At 39.9% G+C, this 21,062-nt stretch overlaps 1 protein-coding gene across 1 annotated transcript in view; it reads left to right on the top strand.

Annotated features, from left to right (window-relative positions):
* The window catches only part of FGD6 (FYVE, RhoGEF and PH domain containing 6), a 52,837-nt gene extending 34,291 nt beyond the window's left edge, over window positions 1-18,546 (top strand). Inside the window, exons 9-21 of the mRNA XM_028747559.2 lie at window positions 1,604-1,654; window positions 2,853-2,911; window positions 3,771-3,842; window positions 4,933-5,001; window positions 6,067-6,150; window positions 7,238-7,317; window positions 7,949-8,051; window positions 9,238-9,384; window positions 10,120-10,222; window positions 10,876-11,006; window positions 13,655-13,783; window positions 14,494-14,642; window positions 15,344-18,546. Of these exons, the coding sequence (XP_028603392.2) occupies window positions 1,604-1,654; window positions 2,853-2,911; window positions 3,771-3,842; window positions 4,933-5,001; window positions 6,067-6,150; window positions 7,238-7,317; window positions 7,949-8,051; window positions 9,238-9,384; window positions 10,120-10,222; window positions 10,876-11,006; window positions 13,655-13,783; window positions 14,494-14,642; window positions 15,344-15,380 (1,214 nt within the window). The 3' untranslated portion in view covers window positions 15,381-18,546. The remainder of the gene's footprint in view (window positions 1-1,603; window positions 1,655-2,852; window positions 2,912-3,770; window positions 3,843-4,932; window positions 5,002-6,066; window positions 6,151-7,237; window positions 7,318-7,948; window positions 8,052-9,237; window positions 9,385-10,119; window positions 10,223-10,875; window positions 11,007-13,654; window positions 13,784-14,493; window positions 14,643-15,343) is intronic.
* The last annotated feature ends 2,516 nt before the right edge of the window (window positions 18,547-21,062 follow it).

Genomic DNA, 21,062 nt, shown 5'->3' with positions numbered 1-21,062 from the left:
TTTCTTTCCCTTCCTCCTGTTTATTCATATCCATTTGGCCTTCCTCACCTTTATCCTATAAACTATTATTATTTGTCGCATCCTTCTCTAGGGCTTGTCTGCTTGCCAGAAAAATATCCACTGCTTTGCTTTTCTCAGCTGCTGTATAAATAGTAAGATTTCTTTCACTGCTGCTTATGACTCTGCAAAAATGCTGTGTTTGCCTAGAAATTACCGTGTGGAATTTTGTCCCCCATGTTGTCATTGTGAAAAAATCCAAGTCTGTAACGTAAACTTGTAGTTAGTGCTTGAGGTTGAAGAAGAGCAGTACTAATTACTGTACTGTAAACTCAGAAAACCACTGGGGAATAATCACCACTTCTGTGTGAGAGATCTGCATGAACACGCAGTCAGAAAGATCAGCCAGACTGCTGCTGTTAATCATCCCCGACTGGCAGAGAAGTTATTGAAGGGGTGGTGGCTGGAGTACAGCATGCTCACTCTCAGAGGATGGTCTGAGGGCACATGATGCAGCCACCTTGCAAAAAAAGCTAAGCAGGTCTAGGTCCCCTCTGAGCTTCTATCATGTATTCCATAATGGAAATAATGGTGCGTCATAAGTGCAGTACAGTGGTACCTTGGGTTACAGACGCTTCAGGTTACAGACTCCGCTAACCCAGAAATAGTACCTCGGGTTAAGAACTTTGCTTCAGGATGAGAACAGAAATCGTGCGGCGGCGGCACAGTGGCAGCGGAAGGCCCCATTAGCTAAAGTGGTACCTCAGGTTAAGAACAGTTTCAGGTTAAGAACGGACCTCCAGAACGAATTAATCTCTTAACCCGAGGTACCACTGCAAATAAATCACCTTTTGTGTGTGTTAGCAATCCCTCAGAGGTAAAAGGCTGTCCAGTCTGCCCATTCAGTCACAATCTACTTGTGTCTCCTACCACCCATTTTAGTAGCTTAACAGCACTGCACTTGCCTGGCTGTCTTTCACTCTGGAAAACCCTCCCCCCCCCTCATTCTTTCTTACCAAGATACTTGCTGCCTTCTGGGGGGGGGGAGGAGAGAGCAAGCACCATATTTATGCTGCCTTTATGTTTAAAAATCATAAACCATAAAACAAAAAATAGATTAGGGGGCACTATACTAATGCATTTTAAACCTACAAATATAACATGAAACCTAAGCAACAATGCAATGGAACTAAGGGGAATAAAATTATTCAATCATCTCAAAGCACCGTAATTTAAAATGCCTGGCATATAGAAAGATTCTAACCTGGCACCAGAAATAATACAGTGTTGCTGCTTGGTATGGCTTCCTTGGGAGGGCATTTCAAAGTTGCAAGGAGCACCAGGGAGAAGATCCTCTCCTTAATATATGCATAAGGCACTTCTAGAAATACCGTGGACCAGTGCTTAAACCATGTGCATTCAGAGTACATTTCAGCTACATTAAACATGTTTAAGTCCCTTTGAAATCAGTGAGTGTGAGGACTTTTTGTAAATGTGCAAACCTTTTCGGAGATGTAATAATCTTATAGCTCAACTGGGCCACCTAGAGGTTCATTGTAATAATTTCATCCAGTTCTCTTCCTTAATAACATTTCTCTTTCCACAGATTATTTGAAGAACCTCTTAGAAGATTCGGCTGACTTCAGAGATACTCAGGGTAATTGCTTTTATAGTAGTTAGTCCATAGTTTATCAAAAAACACACATCTTCTTGAATTTATGGGTGTGTGTCGTTTCACTGGTGGCACAGCCACAAGGCTGGATCCAGAGTTTCTGCAAGAGAGAAAGTTTCACTTTCAGGTTTCTTGAGTTACACTTCTCTTGCAGTGGCCTGCATGTTTGCTCTTGGGCTTGGGGCGCATCCTCTGAACAGCAGGAAAGGTGGCATAGGAAGCTCCCAGGGTGAGGAAGTTGCCAGAGGTCACCTTGCTTCACTTCCAGTCATGTTTGTTTGTTTGTTTGTTTGTTTGTTTGTTTGTTTGTTTGTTTGTTTGATTATACCCTGCCCATCTGACTGGGTTGCCCCAGCCACTCTGGGCAGCTTCCAACATGTATAAAAACACTTTTTATGGGGGGGGGGGGATTAGAAACCTCTTGGTGTTAGCACCACTGGTTCAGGAATCCCTGAAGGTCAGAAATAATTTCTACAAGGCCAGAGCTAAGGTTCTGTGTTATACTTGCTGGCTATTTTAAGGCTACAGAGGTTCCTGATATAAAAACACTGAGGGATCAAGTGGTGTGAACTCTTCTGTGTCAGGGAGCAAAGGCCATATTATGTTTGACTGCAGACCTTCCTCAGGCCTAATGTAGCCTGATAGCTTTTAGTTGCCTCTGTTGAGAAGATAATCTTCTTACTCTCACAGTTGGAAAGTTTAAAATCTCACACATTCTTTCCTATTTCCCTGATATTTGTTGATGCTGTGGAAATGTATCCCCTTAGTTACTGTTTTAAGACTTATTCCACAGTGTCCTTACCTTTTCAGGAATCGTTTTCAGATATAACAACTTTAGAAAACATACCCCAAAAATTACCTTCCTCAACCCTCCCTGTTGAGCACAGTAGTGTCATTTATTATTATACAGATGTTTCCAAATTAAATGAAGGTGTCTTGTCATGTCCCCATGAGTAGTGAGTGGTCGATAATCATGTTTCTTTGTTAATGTATATGAAATAAATCTAAACCATATTGCAGAAAAAAGTTCTGTTCTTGTATTTTCCCCTTGATCTTGAACTTTGTTGGTCAACTTTTACATTAAGTTGTGAAACACAAGGTCCTTTCCATTAAACTTAGGTGTCTTTAATACTGACTCACATACTGTAGTCAATGCTGAAATAGACTTTGTTTTGTTTTCAAGATGCTCTTGCTGTTGTGATAGAAGTGGCTAACCATGCTAATGACATCATGAAACAGGGAGTAAGTATCTCAGTTGTGGAATAATGTGGTGATAATGGTGATAATAATTATGACTATAAATATTATTTATCTATTTATCTCTTCCCATGAGGCATCCTGAAGTGATTTATTATATAATAGGAACATATATAAAAGCCACATATATAGAAAAGTCAAAGGAATAACATACAAACTTTAAAGCATATATATTATATCATCCATTTAAAATAACAGCCCATATGAAAAATCAGTTCAAATCCTATACAGACAGAAACTGGGATAAAGACTTCCATTTTGAAGGCTTTTTGAAAGGACATTTTAATATGGTTTTCAGCAGCTTTGTGGGGTTTTATTTCTCTGTGTGTCTGTATTTTGCCATTTTACTTTAGCTGTATACTAGTAAGCCCAACTTTGTGGATATCAGTTTGAACCATAACACATTTGTGTCGCCTGGAAAGCTCATAGATCTCTAGATAGAAGACACGATTATACATGACTTTAATGGGTCACTTGAAGCAACTTCAGTCTCTTTACAAATGAGAAACAAGGGAGGGAACATGGAGCTTTTTACTGTTATGGACAGTGTGTGTTAAATTGTGGAGGCCTGTGTATAGAGCTAACCCTGCAGTTTTAGTCCCTAATGCTTAAATCTCCTGTGTTCAGTTCCTTTAATTCAGCAAATAGTACTTTTTGGATTTGTGTAATTTTGTTCATACTGGTACACATCATAGAATATGGAAGTGTGTTTGACTTCAACACTTCTGCAGCCAATTAGAGTGAACAACCAGTGTGGCTCCCTGGTGTTCACAGAGGATTCTTCCGCCATGGAACTTTTCATCAGTTTGTTTACAAGAACTTTATTTATGCTTCCACCCTCTAGGACAACTTTCAGAAACTTATGCAAATACAGTACAGTTTAAACGGTCATCATGAGATTGTACAGCCAGGGAGGGTAAGTTCACCAACAAGCAAACAGCAGGTTGCGAAAAGCAAACAAACCTTAGTGTGTGAAAACCACTTTTATGGCCCATTTATAGGTTTTAGTTCTAAAAGGGAAAAGGAAGATCTGGGGTTTCTTTTTCTTTGTTTCATCAGTCACCTCCATCTGTGACAGTAACTATTGCCTCTGCAAAGGCAAAGGTGCTAATTCCTGTGATGGGAATAAGACAAACAAAAGTTGGTGCCACTACTATAGCCCATTAGTCTAGTTTGTAGTGCACCGTGGGGGTCTGCTTAGACCAGCGATGGCCAAACTTGGCCTTCCAGCTATTTTGGGACTACAATTCCCATCATCCCTGACCACTGGTCCTGTTAGCTAGGGATGATGGGAGTTGTAGTCCCAAAACAGCTGGAGGGCCAAGTTTGGCCATCACTGGCTTAGACCAACCTTGCTCAACCTGGTGCTGTGCGGATATTTTGAACTACCAACTCCATGTTGGCTGACTGATGGGAATTATATTTCCATATGTCGGGAGGACACTAGGCTGGAAAAGTCTAGCTTAGGTGAACCAACCAAACATTTGTCCATAAGGGCAAACTCCTAGGGACTGAGGTCCCTTTGGCTTCCCCAATAAAATATTTGAGGGGACCCCCCCCCAAAAAAAATTTGATGGGTATTGCCATACAAATGGTGTGTGTGCATCAAGTCATGTAATCAATTAGGTGTGGCGGAGCTTACCTTCTCCCCGCCCCCCAATATTTTATTCATGTTGGCACCCCTGTATTTGCCCAGGCCACATTGCCATACGGCCTCTGGGCAAAATGAGTAGGTCCCATTCTCACTTGACTTGCAAAAGCAGCATCCTGGCCTTACAGACAACTTCTAGTACTAGGAGTAGCTGTTCCTCTCCTAGCAATCCCACCATCTCTCTTTTAGCAGTGCCCTTTCCTGTCTCTGCAGTATTGCTCTGTTGTCTTATTGGGCTCTGGGCTAGTATGTATTTAATACCATGTTTGAAAATGGAACTGCTCTCACACTCTTCTTGGGAGAGTTTTATACTCCTAGCAGCTGACTACATTTATTTGCTTGCTTGAATACCCAGGTCTTTTTGAAAGAAGGAACGTTGATGAAACTGTCCAGGAAGGTTATGCAGCCGCGAATGTTTTTTTTGGTAAGATGCCATGGATGTTTTTACATACCTAATGCTAGAGTGATTTCATAATGGTGCAGTCTGTCCCCACTGCAATTTCAAAAACAAAAACTAGCAACTCCAGTTAATGGTTCTGAATAATTTATATTTCAGTTTATACTATCATCGTCTCCTTTTCACAGCGGTTTTATGAATTAAGCATCTTTTCTCTCCTGCTTAGTGGTTTATATGTAGCATTTATTTTTGAAAAATGTTCTGCTCAAAGTCTGAGGTTCTCTTTCAGATGCATCAGGGTCTTTAATCAAATGCAATCAAGGCATTTAGCATTTAGCTATACTTGTAATGTGTTTTTTTTAATCCTAGAATAATGTTATTAAAAATGATTCTTTGCTTATCAATGAAAAAAGGACACACTGCAAAAGCAAGTTTCTAATATTTAAATTGCAAGATCTGAATTTGATTAAGCTTCATGCATTCAACATCACTTGGGTGAACTTTGCAAGAAAAAATAATAATGGTTGTTGTTGTTGTTGTTAATGTTAATGATGATAAATGGAAGCAGCAGGGTGATGATAAATGGTTCCAGTGAATTTTGGCCACAGCGTGGCTTCCTCTGCATGGAACTTAATGAAATCCTTGTGCTGAGTAGCCTGCACATGGGGACCTGAGGAGAAAAAGGTCACAGGATGTTCCTAACAGAGAGGACAAACTTGGGCACCCCTTGCCTGGCTACAGAACATTGTTATGGGCCCAGCATAGCTTCGGGACAGGGACAGCCTGTCCTGTTTCACCACCTAAGGTGGAAGGGGAATGGACCCCCCCCCCAAATCCCACCACTTCTGTCATCATCAAAATGTGCACACCCCCACTGAAAGGGGGACATTCTGCAAGGCCTTGCTACTTGTCTTTTCTGCCTCAGGAGCAGGAAAAACAAGAACAATGGGGAAACAAAGAAGGCAGAAAGAGGGCAGAGATGGTCTTTTGCACCTTTCCCTGTGTCGGTGGAAGTTGATATGTGAAACGTACAAAAGTCCCTATATGTTACATGTAATTTCAGTTACTTTTAAAAAAATATTTATATTGCAGTTTAATGATGCTCTGCTGTATACAACGCCCGTACAGTCTGGAATGTATAAACTCAACAACATGCTGTCACTGGCTGGAATGAAAGTGAGTAGATAAATTTTCTTCTGTAACATGTTTTTGTCACTCACAGCTTGAACGCCTGCCCAGACATTTAATGTGTACTAAGACATACTATAATGCTGATAAAGACTACAGTCTTTCATTTACTGATAGCCTTTTGTGCTTCTAACGTGCTTGTTATGTGTATCTTTCCCTGCTTCACTAATAGTCCCAGGGTACATTCATAGATAAAACAATGTAACATCAAGTTGAAAATATACAAGCTCATAAAACTGTATTAGTTTGTGATCAAAACAATTTAAAACAGTATTCAGTTGAAGGAAGATACCTTATCTTTGTACAATACAGTCCAGCCCCCCGCCCTTCCCCAAAGGCTAAGCCAACAAAAGACATACTGTGCAAGATCTGTCTTTGAGGAAAGAGCACTCCACAACCTGGGAAGGGGAGCACTGCAGAATAGGCCCCCTCTCATGCTACTGCTCTGAGGTAAAAATGGCCTGGTTTACATGTTACATTAAGCCAAGTCATGTCTTAGCATAGCACAGACTCCCAGGGAGGAGATCATGGCCACTTTGCCTCTCTGCAGTAATTTTGCTGCTGTACCATGCTGAATTTAGCCATGGCTTGGCATGTTGTTTGAATGCAGGCTTGTGGTTTAAATCCCTCCAGACTAACCATGAGGAGTAGCAAAGAATGTTGTTGGTTTATGGCTCATGGTTACTCTGGAGAAACCAGAACTACGAGCCCAGATATGGATGGCATGCTAAACCAAAGTGAAGGACTGAGGAGGAGTGAATCTGCCACAATCTCTTCCCTGGGAGTTGGTACCTTCACTCTTGGGCATGTTTCAGCTTACTGTGATGTGCGAACCAGGCCAGATATCTTCATCATTCCAATATCTGGGTTTCCCAGATTAAAAGCTATTTTTTTCTCCTGCAAATGTTACTCCTTTTGTGTGTGTGTTGAAATTGTCTTCTGCTTCTAATTTCTGAAACTACTGTACTGGTTTGTTACGCCTTTTTCCTTTGCTAAGCCTTTTGAGATGGCAGGTTGACAGAACATTTGTTTTTCTTGTTTTACAACTGGATTATTCATTCTTTTTCCTTCCTAGGTTAGAAAGCCAACCCATGAAGCTTACCAGAATGAACTGAACATAGAAAGTGTAGAGCGATCTTTCATTCTGTCAGCAAGGTATGCCTTTAGGCACAACATTATGTGTATTTTGATAACACATTATTGCTTAGTGCTTTCTCCTCAATATTTATTGGATAGTTAAATGTTGTGATAAAAGGATAAGCTGCTTAGTTATGTTGGGTGTGAGAAAGTTGCTTTACAATCAGCTACTAGACCATGTTCAATGTCTTGTTGTTAACATATAAAGCCCTAAACAAATTGGGACCTGGTTACCTGAAAGACCACCTGCCCTTAAAGAGATGTGTAAGATCACATAGATCAACTGGGAATTTTTTACTTTACAGCACCCTACAGAATGTCATAGAGTGGTGACCTGAAAACGGGCATTTTCTGCTGTTTCCCTGTAATATGGAACGCCGTTCTCTCTGCCATACATGAAGTAGTGACCATCAAAACTTTTTGCCCAGGCTTTCCCTGTCCCAAGAGATTGGACCCTGCTTTATGTATTTGAATCTCCTGTATTTTGTTTGATTCACTTTTATGTTTCTCTGTTTATATTGCTATTTTATTGGTTTTACATTATATTTTTGTTTTAATGATACATTACTTGGTTGTTAGACTGTAACATTAAGTGGTATATAAGTGCTTTTAAATAAACAAATTTTCATATGTGTTTTACCCCCAACAGTTCTGCCACGGAAAGAGATGAGTGGTTAGAAGCCATCTCCAGGTCAATCGAAGAATATACAAAGAAAAGAATCACTTTTAACCCCAGTAAAAGTATTGAAGAGGTATGTCCAAATTGTTCTGGTCCAAATTGTTGCTTGTACACACTGTATGGCAGTGATGGTGATTTGGGTCCATAGACCTGTTATGCATGCCAAAGGCACAAGTGTTTAATGTCAGGAGAAAAGACCGGTTGTTTGTCCTGTGTTGATAACTGTTACATAGCTAGTGTGTTACTGGAGAATGATTTTTCAGTAGTACATTAGGAGAAACATCTTAACAGTAAGAACACTTCAACTGTGGAATCAATTACCTAGTAGAGTGATCTTCTATTGAAGGGCTTGTGGGCCATCAGAGTCCAACTTGATACTTGACCCAGGAAATCCAGAGTTAGGGCATAGCCAACAGATAACCTCCAGCATGAAGACCTCCAGTGAAGCAGAGACCATTACTCTACCAGGTACTTGGTGCCATTGTTGAACTACTCTTACTGTAAGATGTTTTAAGAAAAATAATAGGGGTGGGGAACTTCTGACCTACAAGCCTAGTAATACCCAGCAAGGGTTGTGATTTGGCCTGCAGGCCATTTTCTTCAAATTGCACTCACCTGTAATGTCAGGTGTGGGGCAGGTAAGGATGTAGCTACAAAAGAACAGCCAGGAGCTTAAAATGAGCTCCTGATTGTTCCTTTGCATGTGTGGCTCACTGATGGCTCCAGTCATCCCAATGGCACTGTGAGTCCCATTGGGACCAACTGCATGAAGGACTTCTCTGTCAGGAACTCCCTTGTGCAGCAGAAAGGGCTTGCTGTCAGCAAAACCCACTTTGCCCACTTGCTGGTGCGATTTGGATTCAGCCTGCACCTGCAAATGGACATTTTTCTCTCTCTACAGTGTCCTGCCCTGCTGATAGGTTTTAGTTCCCCACCAGATGCTTGATAGTAAAGTAACAAATTAAAACATTTCTTAAAACATGCTTGTCTTTGGGGAGTTTTCTGCAGTTGAATCTCAAATATATGCAATAGGCCCAAATGATCTCCTCCCCCTATGCCTCCTTCATGAAAGCTTTCTGTCCCCTTCCCTCCCCACACCCCCAAATTCACACTGAAGTCTGCTAAAAATAATTCAGTTTAATTTCATCAACTAGTGAAGAGTTGTAATATGTACAGCACTAGTTAGAAAACTAGAACATCGTGGTGGTTGTTTATTTAAATCTGTAATCATGTGAGATTTTCTTTCCTCTCTCCCTTAGGCAGACCCAGAAAAAGAGACCGAAGATAGTCCTATAGGGTCAAAGGCGCCAATCTGGATTCCTGATACTAGAGCTACCATGTGTATGATCTGTACTAGTGAGTTCACACTCACATGGAGAAGACACCATTGCAGAGCATGTGGGAAGGTTGGAAACATTTCACAGCCTTATTGTAGCTATTAATCAAAATATTCAGTGGTTGGACTTGACTGCTCTGCAGCCTGTTAAAGAAATATTGCAGTTTTGATAAGATCACACTGCAGTGCATTCAGTGAGCCAGTGCAACTTCCCTATGAGCCAAGCTACAATTTTGGCTTTTAAGTCTAGGGGGAAAGCAAGTAACGGGGGGTGGGGGGACATGATAGAGATGTGCAAAATGATGTACCGCATTATGTTGGGGAAGTGGATACAGAAACATTTTTCTCCCTCTTTCATAATACCAGAACCTGAATGAAGCGGAATGTTAGAAGATTCAGGACAGAGGATATAAAAAATGTTTTTCATACAATGCATGGAATTTGCTTCCCCCAAGGTGTAATGGTGTCCAGAAACCTTGACCGCTTTAAAACAGGATTAGAAAGTAATCAAAGAGGATAAGTCCTATGACTGTCTGCTTGTCAGGATGGCTATACATTGCTTCCCGTATTGAAGGTGGCATGCCTTTGAATACCAGCTGCTGGGGAGCCTGAGTGAGGATATTGTCTAGGCATCTGCTTGACCACTGTGGAGAAAGGATGCTGGACTAGATGGGTCATTGGCCTGATCCAGCGGGACTCTAATAGGAAAGCTCTCCGATTGTTTTGAACCACATATCTCAATCATCTTAAAATGTAAACTAGAGATGTGTGGTGTGTGTACTTCATGTTTCTTTTTCCTTTCCAGATAATCTGTCAAGCTTGTTCATCAAATAAACATGGGCTAGACTATATGAAACATCACTCTGCAAGAGTATGTGACCATTGCTTTAATGAGTTACAAAAACAGGGTAAGGTAAAAACTTTGTCTAAACCAGCTTTTCAATTTTTGATGCTTCTGTTTTTGCTACAAACATATTTTAAGGGCATGTAAACCCCCTAAGTTGGAGCAGTCTTCATTTCTGCATGGCTTGTAGTGGCACAATTTTTTGAGGATTAAATAGAACATAATCAAATTCCCAAAAGACAATAATAATGCAATATCGTTTTAGTTTTAAAAGTGGTTCTCCAGATGAAAATATACTGCTCAGATTAAATATCCTTTCCTGCTTTGCTCATGTTTTACATAAGTGCATGGATTAACTCACATTGCATTTTACAGTTGATTTAATATGGATGGTAGGGTTAGTAAAAGCTTAAATCCATTTTGCAGCAGTTTTGCAAGAGAATATTGTTTTAATCATCACCCCCAAATACTTGTCCACCATCATGCTGTGTTCAGAAGGCAGGCTTGTTCACTGAAAAGGGGACCATAGGTTTAAGCACATTCAAAACTGCAATATAATTTCTCTCATATGTACAAATAGTATGTGAGAAACTAGAATGACAATAATCTCAGGGTGGGCAGATGGTGTGCACTTAAAACTTGCAATTTGTGAAGAAATTCACTTTAAATTGAGGTTTCCATTTGTATGAAATACAAAAGTAACTGTTTCCATTTCAGATAAGCTGAACACACCTCCTAAAAATGGTTCCCCAGTAAATCACAGAACTCCGTCTAGCACCTTATCCACAGTGTTGCACAGTATCCCATCTGGAAGAAAGCAGAAAAAGATCCCAGCTGCTCTTAAGGAAGTATGTGTTACATAGTCTAAGTATTAAATTATCTGTTTTTATTAACAGCGTCATTGCTAATCTTTAGTAAACTGATTTTAGAAGGGATATCTATTTGAGTGGGGCATCTTACTTTTTTTAGTATAGATTTATAGTAGGACAAATAGTTGAAATATATTTAGTCAGGTGTGGTTGAAGATTAATTAGCACTGTGCTGCTCTCTTGGTGCAACCCATTGATACTACCAAATCTCCTTCTCTGCCCCAGATATTTTATTGCCCTGTGTTACCTGTCTCCAATTCCTTCCATGGCTAGGGAATTTGAATTGTGGGAAGCATGGTGGAATGAAACTTTCCTCCCTCTTACCTCTTATTATGGGACCAAGTACATGACTTGTTAGATTTAAACCAGGTACAAACCAGGGATCCCAACACTAACGTTTAACTTTCAGAGTTAAATTAAACTTTGCAGAAATCCTTCTGGGCACATAGATGGAAGAGATGACCATGTGAGGTCCTTTGGTTTAGTATTGACCATTATATTTCTTGTGCTTCTTGCACTTGGTGAAATACCAGTGATTTGCACACACATTTCTATTTTGGTCACCAGGTTAAAAGAGTGGGAAGGGCTGTCCTTTGTACCTTCCTCTCTACTTGCTTCAACATTCTTGGGCAAAGTACTTGTGCTCCAGTAGGCCACATATTTTGTTGCAGACTTCCATTTATACAGTTGTACTAATATTCTACTGCACCAGGTGGGAAATGAATTGTCACAACGCAGCATTCCCAAAGTGAAAGAGAGAAATAGAGTCTGTTAGAAGGAGGAGACTGTTCAGGACACTCATAGGAGAGTTATAGAAAGAGATGACAGAGATGGGGGGAGGCTTCCACAACGCTGGGTATGATTTTTGTGAACGTATGTTCATGCGATATCTAAATTTAAAAATGACTGGATAATTATTTGTTAAGCTGCAAAAAGGAAAATATATTTATGCATATAAATATATTTATATTTATATTTATATAGGGGACTGTTCTGTCCCATTTCAGTTGAATATTTACGGTGCTCATATTTAGCATGGTAGTATGCTATTTCTTTGCATATATTGATACAGAGCATTCGCAGAATCTCAATTAGGCAACCTTTTTTCCCCCTTGTCTGCTTCCCAAAGAAACATCATACAGCCTGAGGAATTTCTTGAAACAAATTATTTATGTAGCTTAATTGTGTTCATATACCAGCTGTTGCTGTAGCAAACCTTTTAGCACCCCCTGTTGATTGGAGTTACTTTAATTCTTGATGTATTCTTTGTGTGTATTGCACATGCACATTCCCTGAGAAAGATGTTACGTGCAGTACCTTCAATATGCTGCCTTGATGGATTGTTGACGCAGAAAAGTTCAGTGTGCAGTTTGGCCCATCTCTCTCTCTCTAGGGATGCTTTCTTGCTGCCAATTGATTTTTCATGCTAAAGGCATCTCTTTCTGGAAAAGTGGTGAATTTATTTAGAATACCTTTTAGCTTTATTACCCTTTATAGCTATGTCCTGTTGAAAATAGTGTTGGGTGCTTTTATCCACACTGTTCACATCGAACTGTACTTAAAGCTGCAGTTAGGAATTTTCAAAGGTGTGTTTAAATCCTATCTCTACAGTTTGCATTAAAATTATCATTATAGGGTAAAATCTAGGAAGATGCATCTAATGGAAAATATTAATTAGAACAACAACTTTCTTTTATAGCACTTTCTGTCAGGGGATACACCTGGCATGCCTTGCAGTCACTCACATTGTTCTGATTTGAGACTAACAATCCTTAATGTCCCAACTACTCATTCTAATCTAACCCAGTCATCCTTGCCTTTTAATAGTCACTGGAATCATCTTGTGGTAGCCTTAGGCTCCTAAAAATTTATTACTCATCTTTCTGAAGAGCAGTGAAAATGAAAAATTGAGACAATTTTATGGTTTGGAACCCCCCTTGGGACATAACAGACACCTATTGTAGGAAAGCCACTCTCACATTTTGGAGAGAATATCTGTGGTCTGTATTGTGGGAGTAGTAGAATATCTGCAATATGTTTTACGTTGCTTCACCTTAGCACGTGCTCAGCACACATATGGAACATATAGCATGCTCAGAAAACATTGTATACCGCCTTCCATTTCAAGGAAATGTCTCCTCTTCCTCCAACTCTTTCATTAACTAACTCCTAGTTTGTACTGAGATTCTTGATCATATTTATTGCTATATTTCAAGGAGAAATGAGTTCAAGGTTGTATCCAATGGTAGCCCTGCTCAGAGTAGGCCCAATGAAGTTAATTTACACGACTAAATTAGGTTCATTAATTTCAATAGCTCTATTTTGAGTAGAACTTCAATTCTGCTTTGAAATGAGTGCTGAAAGGATTATAACCAGTCCTGGAAAATACAGCACGAGTTACCAGTGCCTAGCAACTTACGGTGAGAGCTCAGGTTTTCTCAGCTGGAAATTGTGGCATATCCTTAATGTCATGTATAATGTTATGTTATTTCAGGCCTTTTTAGCAGGATTATAATAAAGATATTGATACCAACATTTCCGGTTAGATGAAGAATGTTGGTATAATCAAAACGTTATTTGTTCAATCTCATGCACTCTTACGAGTACCATGTTTGTTCTAATTTCAGGTATCTGCAAATACAGAAGATTCTTCAATGAGTGGCTATTTATACAGATCAAAGGGCAGCAAAAAACCATGGAAACACCTGTGGTTTGTGATAAAAAATAAAGTGCTCTACACATATGCTGCTAGTGAGGTGAGAAATCAGATCTCACAAGTTAACGTAGAACATTGCATGGTTGAATGAGTGGGATGCTGGGAGTGGAGTCTAAAGGCCTGCTGAGACACGGGGGCTTTCAGGAAATCACTGACAATAGTGGCTGGTGTAAGGGGGCAGAGCTGCACTCCCAACACTGGTGGCGCTATAGCTTACTTGGGTGGAGGCAGTTGGGATTCTGTAGACACACTGGTTAGAGCACTGGATTGGTTCTGCTGCTGTATCCACTGCCTGCTCCTCCTCTCTGATTAAATAGACAAAATGAGATAGAAATGGTGTTGAAACCAAACAACACTGGTGGGATTTCAAGAAGCACTGTGAAAACAGAGATATATTGTTAAAAAAAACAAATAGGAGTGGGAGGGAAGTTTAATGGCAATATAAACAAAGAAATGCGTAAACCGAGAATTAATTATGGATGATTGTCAGAGAAGCCGAAGGAAGTCTAAAAAGAATCAAATTTGTGAAAAATTGTGAAAATTTGGCATAATTGTATTTTTATGTTGGAAAATAATAAAAATTATTTTTTAAAAAAGAAATGGTGTTGAAACCACATAAGGAAACCTTAAGATCCATCCCACGGATCTGGTGCTGCCTTGATATTGCACAAAACACTTTTTTGTATGCTATTGACCTAGACCTCATATTATTTTGCAAATGGTTACAGTAGTTTTTCTTTGTAATATTAGGATGTGGCTGCATTGGAGAGCCAGCCTTTATTGGGATTTACAGTTGCTGAAGTCAAAGATGAACACTCGGAATCTAAACTTTTCCATTTGCTGCACAAGAATACTTTATTTTATATATTCAAAGCGGATGACCCCCATTCAGCACAAAAGTAAGTGAGCATTTTTTAAAAAAAATAATGCTAATTAAAAAGTCTCATGATTATTAGTTTTATTAGGGAATTTATAACTATACAGTTTTGTAGAAGTATATACAGGTATGATTGGCCTGTCCATTTCAGTCAGAAGAGGTTCCTCAAGTTCCCTTACAAAGCCTCTGCCCTCCTCACAAACTGCAGAAAATTAGGGAAAGGATTGAAATACCCCATCCTTGCATTAGGCTTTTGTAGAAAGAACAATCAGGAACTTGCTGCCTCTGCAAAGTGCATATTTCTCCCTAGACCGATACATTGGATATCAGCAAGCTGTATGCTGGTTCAAGACTGCATACTGCTCAAAATATACTTTCATTCCAATCTCATGGTTCTTTGCAGTTTTTATTCATGATTTTGAAAGCTGTTCAATAGTGTCTGTATATACTATACTTTTCTGTGTATAAGACTATGTTTTTTTACTCTAAAATAAGGTTCAAAATTGGGGCTCATCTTATACACGGATCGTATCTCCCCCCATTTTCTTAAATCGGAGTCCCCCAAAATAGGGGGCATCTTATACATGGGGGCGTCTTATAGATGGAAAAATACAGTACTTTATAAATATTGTGACAAATGGAGTTGAAAGTTTTCAATTATACAAGCTCTGGAAACCATTCTGTTTGCTCAAAATATATTAAATGCTTTTCCTTTTCAAACAGGTGGATAGAAGCTTTTCAAGAAGCCACAATATTGTAGCATGCTTGCTTTGTTACTTAAAGGAAAGAAAGTCCGATGACAAAGTCAATACTATGGTTCTGTTTATTGAAGAGTCATCAGATTTTACAAACATCAACCTAAACAAAGCTGGATTGTTCACTGGCGTTAACGTCTTTGTTCAGGAGTAATAATTTTTAAAGAAATGTGTATACCTGTCTTTTTGTCATACAAAAAGTGTTATTTATTAAAAACTTTGTCACTGTTTTACTTAATGGTCAGAATCATTTCTGAGATTCACATTGAATTCCAAAGTGTCCTTGACCTTAGGGAATTTTGTTTGTTGAAAAGTTGTAGCAGGCCGTTGCTCCTTGGTTTGTCATGGGCACAATTTCAGGCTTCCTGTTCAGTTTGCTTTTGGAAAGTTTAAGGAGCAAGGCCTTTCAGCAGGCTCTCTCAGGCCTCTCCTTATGCTTATTTTTAATCTGTGATCATTTGACTGAAATGCTGTCCAGTCTTTCTCAGTGCAAGGTAGATGAATAGTTTCTGAGCCCTTTTTAAGTATACATATAGAAAGATTCATGAACATGTAACACTTCCATATGTGCACTTAAACTAAATTACTTCCATTGATCATATGCTGTTCTCGGCTGACTCCAGAATAGCACAATGAAACGATGAGTCTGTGTATTCAATTTCACTTCAAAGAGGGCCTGTTAATATCCACTTGCAAAAGTCGCCTGTTAATTCCCCCCGCCCTTGTTTTTAAAGGAAAGCTGAAAGGATTATTATTCTACCTGCCCGTGCAACATTACACCACAGATGGTATCAAATCATAAATACCAAAGTGATTTTAAAAATAATATTCATTGTATTTTCCTGAAGTGTGAATTAGATCATTCAAGAAGGAAAAAGCTTGTTTTCAGCATGAGAACTTTTCCTTGACACATGCTTCCCCACAGAAACAGAAGAAGGTCACATACATACTGTGGAATATGATAGCTAGGGGCTTATCAGGGGATTTTTAAATTTTCTGTACTATTTTAACATAAACTGAAACTGGAATTCTAGTATCAAGAATGCACAATATTTTTGAGGAATAACATTGATAAGGAATGTCATTCATTCTAGTTTTCATTCACAATTTGATCTGCTGGACACGTCAAAAATTCTTTCTATTGTGTTTTTATATTAGCAAACTGTTACTTAAAATGAAAGCACTCAATTAGTAATTGTATATTTATTTAATAGTTGGAAAATGTGTGTATATAATAATTGAAACTAGTACTACTACAATGTAGGACAAGTCAGGGAAATATTATTTAGAACATTAGGAAGGTGGGTAATTATGCAATTCTTGTATCTACGCTGAAAATATCCTGGTGGACATTTCAGAATAGGATACTCTGGTGTTCACCAAGTTGCTTGTTCACATCATTGTTCTTAATTATTTTTACAACGTGGAAGAAGAATAAAATATCTGTTGAGTTTTTTGTTTGCTTCTAGTACAAGGGTTGTTGTATCAAAAGCATCACTAACAGAAAAATTGCCTTGCTGCCAAAGATGAGCATATATGGTCCCAAAGATTTTGCTTTATCTTTGGGAATGTGTATTTTTTATTTTTAAATATATTGGCTGGCCTAGGTGGGATAAAAAACAAGCGATTTCATGTTAGTAGGTGTCTATTTTCAATGGGAAAATTCAAAACAGAGGAACTACTTCCGTATTAAAATGGTTTCTTAACTGAGGAGCTATTCTGTATAGTCCAGCTTTCCCCAGCTGGTGCCTTTCAGCTGTTGTTGGACTACAGCTTCCATGATCCTTGACCATGCTGGCTGGGACTAATGAAAATTGGGAGTCTAGCAACATCTGGAGTGCACGGGTTGAAGGCTGGTACACTCTGCTCTCGCCCTACAGTCCCATTTTGTCTTGGACCATGTACAGTGTGTGCTATACACTACATTTTTTGCCCAACAGTGAACCCCAAGGTTCCATAAGAGTTCTTAATAAGCAGGAAGAATGATAGCAAAATACCAAGGAGCTTGCTAGTATAGGAGTTTCGCCTAAAGCAGAAGTGGGAAGCCACTTTTAGCTCAAGGGATGGAATCCCAAAATGGCCAACTTTCTGCAGGTCTTATTGACAGCTGGGTGGGGCCACCCATGTGCCAATTACCTGGCATATTATATCAGTTGATATGAAATATTGAGAGCACACTTTAAAGTAGTATTCATCAACCGTGAGTCCCCAGATGTTGTTGGACTACAATACCCATAACCTCTGACCATTGGCTAAGTTTGCTGGTGAAGATGGGAGTTGTAGTCCAACAGCACCCAAGGTTGAATAATACTGCTCTAAAGCTTGAGTGTACTCCCAGTTCCTCCTTCACAGCCATGCCCTGATTTTGAGCCTTTTTTCTGAAAAAGGCACTGCGTTCAAAAAGCACTGAAGTCAAGTGTGACTACAAAGGAAGAATTGGGAGCACACTCAGAGACTTGAGGCTGATATAAGTTGTAGCCCCAAAACAGCTGGACAGCACTTGGTTGGCAGAGGCTGCTCCCGAGTATTTGAAAAGAAATGTAAGACGGCAAATACCACTACCATTATGAACCAAGTAACTAACAATATGTGGTTGCAATCTAGGCAGCCCCTTTAGCCTTGTGTGAGGGTGCTGGGCCTTTTCACTCTTCCCCCTGCTCTTAATAGAAGCATCTTAGTGCTGAATCTGGAAACATTTTGAAGTATAGTTCAGAAATGGCTTGGTCAGTAGAGCTGCCATTAACGGGAAGGGAGAAATGAATCAAAAGATGTTCTGTGCACAATGTTGTTGCAAGATGACCTTCTGGGTTCTGATTTATTTAATTACTACTGCTGTGGTCTGGTTTAGAGGGAGTTGATATAGTTGATATAGTGATTTACTCCTTGTCAAGTAGATGCTATAGAATAGAGCAAGCAATATTGTTTCCAATTAAGTGTCTGCAAAAAAGGAATGTGGTATGTTTATGTAATCCCTTAACAATTTAAGAAATATGCTTAACAGGTTTCAGTGATCTCAAGTGTAGAAGTGTCACAGAATGTAAGAGGCACTGACAGTTTTGTTTCAACTACTGTTCTATAATTTTTCAAGCGCTCTTATAGATTGTACTGACAATAACTGAATGAACAGAACCTTTAATGTTGAAAATTAAAACAACTGAAAGCAATCAGAAATACGTAGTTACGTTTTTATCAAAATAAATTTGAAGTGTCTCCCTCGCCCAGTGGCAAATGAGTAAAAGCAGAGTCTCCTGAATATAATAAACACTATATAAATTTAATAAATAAATAGAATAAGACCATACTAGTCTACAAAATGTTTTATTAGTCTTCCAGGGCCAGGCAAAAGAGGGACAGAGTTTTGCATTTCTATGTTGGCCATGGAGGGGTGGTCCCTCTTTTGGCAACCCACTTGGTTGCTAAGTTGGACACAGAGGGACAAAGCAATCCATCCCTCCTCAAACAGCCTGACACTCACACCCCTCAATACAATTCCTTGTCTATCACTTAAATACAAGGCTACGCTACAGCGTATACCACTACATAGGGACATGGGTGGTGCTGTGGTCTAAACCACCAAGTCTCTTGGGTTTGCCGATTGGAAGGTCTGCTGTTTGAATCTGCAGGACAGGGTGAGCTCGCGTTGCTGTCCCAGCTTTTGCCAACCTAGCAGTTCAAAAGCATACCAGCACAAGTAGATAAATAGGTATCGCTGTGTCGGGAAGGTAAATGGCATTTCCGTGCACTCTGGCACTTGTCACGGTGTCTCGTTGCACCAGAAGCGGTTTAGTCATGCTGGCCACATGCAGCATGTGGAAAGCTGTCTGTGGACAAACGCTGGTTCCCTTGGCCTGAATCAAGATGAGCACCGCACCCCATAGTCACCTTTGACTGGACTTAACCGTCTAGGGGTCCTTTTACCTTTTTATATCACTGCATGCAGTGGCTACATAGGACTATGTATGTTCTACAGTAGTTTAAATCCTGGGACTCCCCAGATTGTCCCTTTCTCTCCTAACAGTATCTGCTGCCTAGGAAGATGGGCTTATCACTACCCACATCCATTCAATACACTGAAGATATAACCATTGTTAGCAGGAGGCTGATGAGGTCAGTACCCTCAAGCCATCTTTGGGGTGCTTCCCTAATTTCCACTCCTCAGCAAAAAAACGAGAGCTCTGAAAGAATTGACTGAGGTGTCAAGGGGAAGAGAGGAAAAATGATTAACTATAGCTCTTAATATATTGGCTATGCTGGAGCATGAGCAAGACAGAAGATGTATGTATAATACAGATTGAAACATATAAATACATTGCGTTGGGCAAGCACAAATCTCTTCCTAGCTGCCACTGCTTATAGCAGGAGCTGGGGACAAACAGGAATGCAGTTGCCCTCATGTCTTACATTTAAGTTTCCCATGTGGATCTGATAAGCCACTGCTGGGAAGCAGAGTGCTGAACTAGATGGAGCCAAGTGACTTGCACTCACTTTGTGCACAACCAGGGCTTTTTTTCCAGCTGAAACTCAGTTCCAGCACCTCTCAGGTGGGTGCCATTGACATTATAAGAGAACAAGGGAGGTGTTCATCATGAGTTCTGGCACCTCTTTTCTAGAATAATAGCACTGTGCACACCTAAATCCAAAACACTACACTATCCGTTTATTGCTGCAACATCTGTTTTTCTGAAGGCAGACTACTGACTGATACAAGTGACCTGCTCAAGTTCATAAGCAGGTCAACAGAGCTCCCAGATATATTTTTCAATTAAATCATGAATGACAATGGCCAAGTCTATCTTCTGAAGGAAAAGGGGCATTTTTTACTCCCAGATAACTGTGTACAAGATTGCAGTCTTGCTCACCATCACCTAAGCTTCCCAAAGCAGCAGCACACTGAAGCTGAGGAGGTGAGGGAATACATCTACACCAAAGGTAAACTGCACACCCATCCCTGGCTCACCTGCTTCCCAAGCAACAGTACTACTTGATTGTTTACTCACATTTAGATCTCCAGAGGTCCCAAGCAGATTCGGTTTTTACAGTGACTCATTAAGGGGCAAAGTACTGTTATAAGAATTCTAAGGTCTCAAATATAAATTAAATGTTCATAAATGTACACGGCAAACACATACATAAGTACATAAACCATGTTTCTGAAATACCGGTAATACAGGAGAGCAATCCTGAAGCCATTTTGACTCTCCCAATGACCTCAAATATTCCTCTGCTGTAAGGAAGGCAAATGGGGAAAGCCTTCCCATTGTCTTTTTGCTTGCAAATCCTGTCTTAAGGCCGCATTTGTGTATGAATAGGGTGAGCCTGTGACCTGGATTCAGGAACTCAAGTATTAGCCATCACAAAAGAATGGCCAGACAGCCCAGGTAATGCAGTCGGTGACCATTATCAGGTATCTTGGCAAACAGGATTTCTGCTGTAGGCCGCCTCCTTCTGTGATGTATGTATGATGTTTCAGGGGGGTGGTCTTGGACTACAGGGTGGGCAATTTCAAAAATCTATATAAGGACTTGTGCACCATTGTTCAGGGTTCTCCTTCCTCCTGCGTGTGGTGAGTAAGGACCCTGTTGCAACAGTTTCTTTAATAGATAAGGCTTGCTAGCCACTTTGCTTCTCAATATACTCTGGTTGGTCTGTTACTTTCTCCTACTGATAGGGAACCTTAGGAGGACTCT

This window comes from Podarcis muralis, chromosome 10, assembly GCF_964188315.1.
Source record: "Podarcis muralis chromosome 10, rPodMur119.hap1.1, whole genome shotgun sequence".
Classification (NCBI taxonomy): domain Eukaryota; kingdom Metazoa; phylum Chordata; class Lepidosauria; order Squamata; family Lacertidae; genus Podarcis; species Podarcis muralis.
This window is presented reverse-complemented; position numbering and strand designations above follow the sequence as displayed.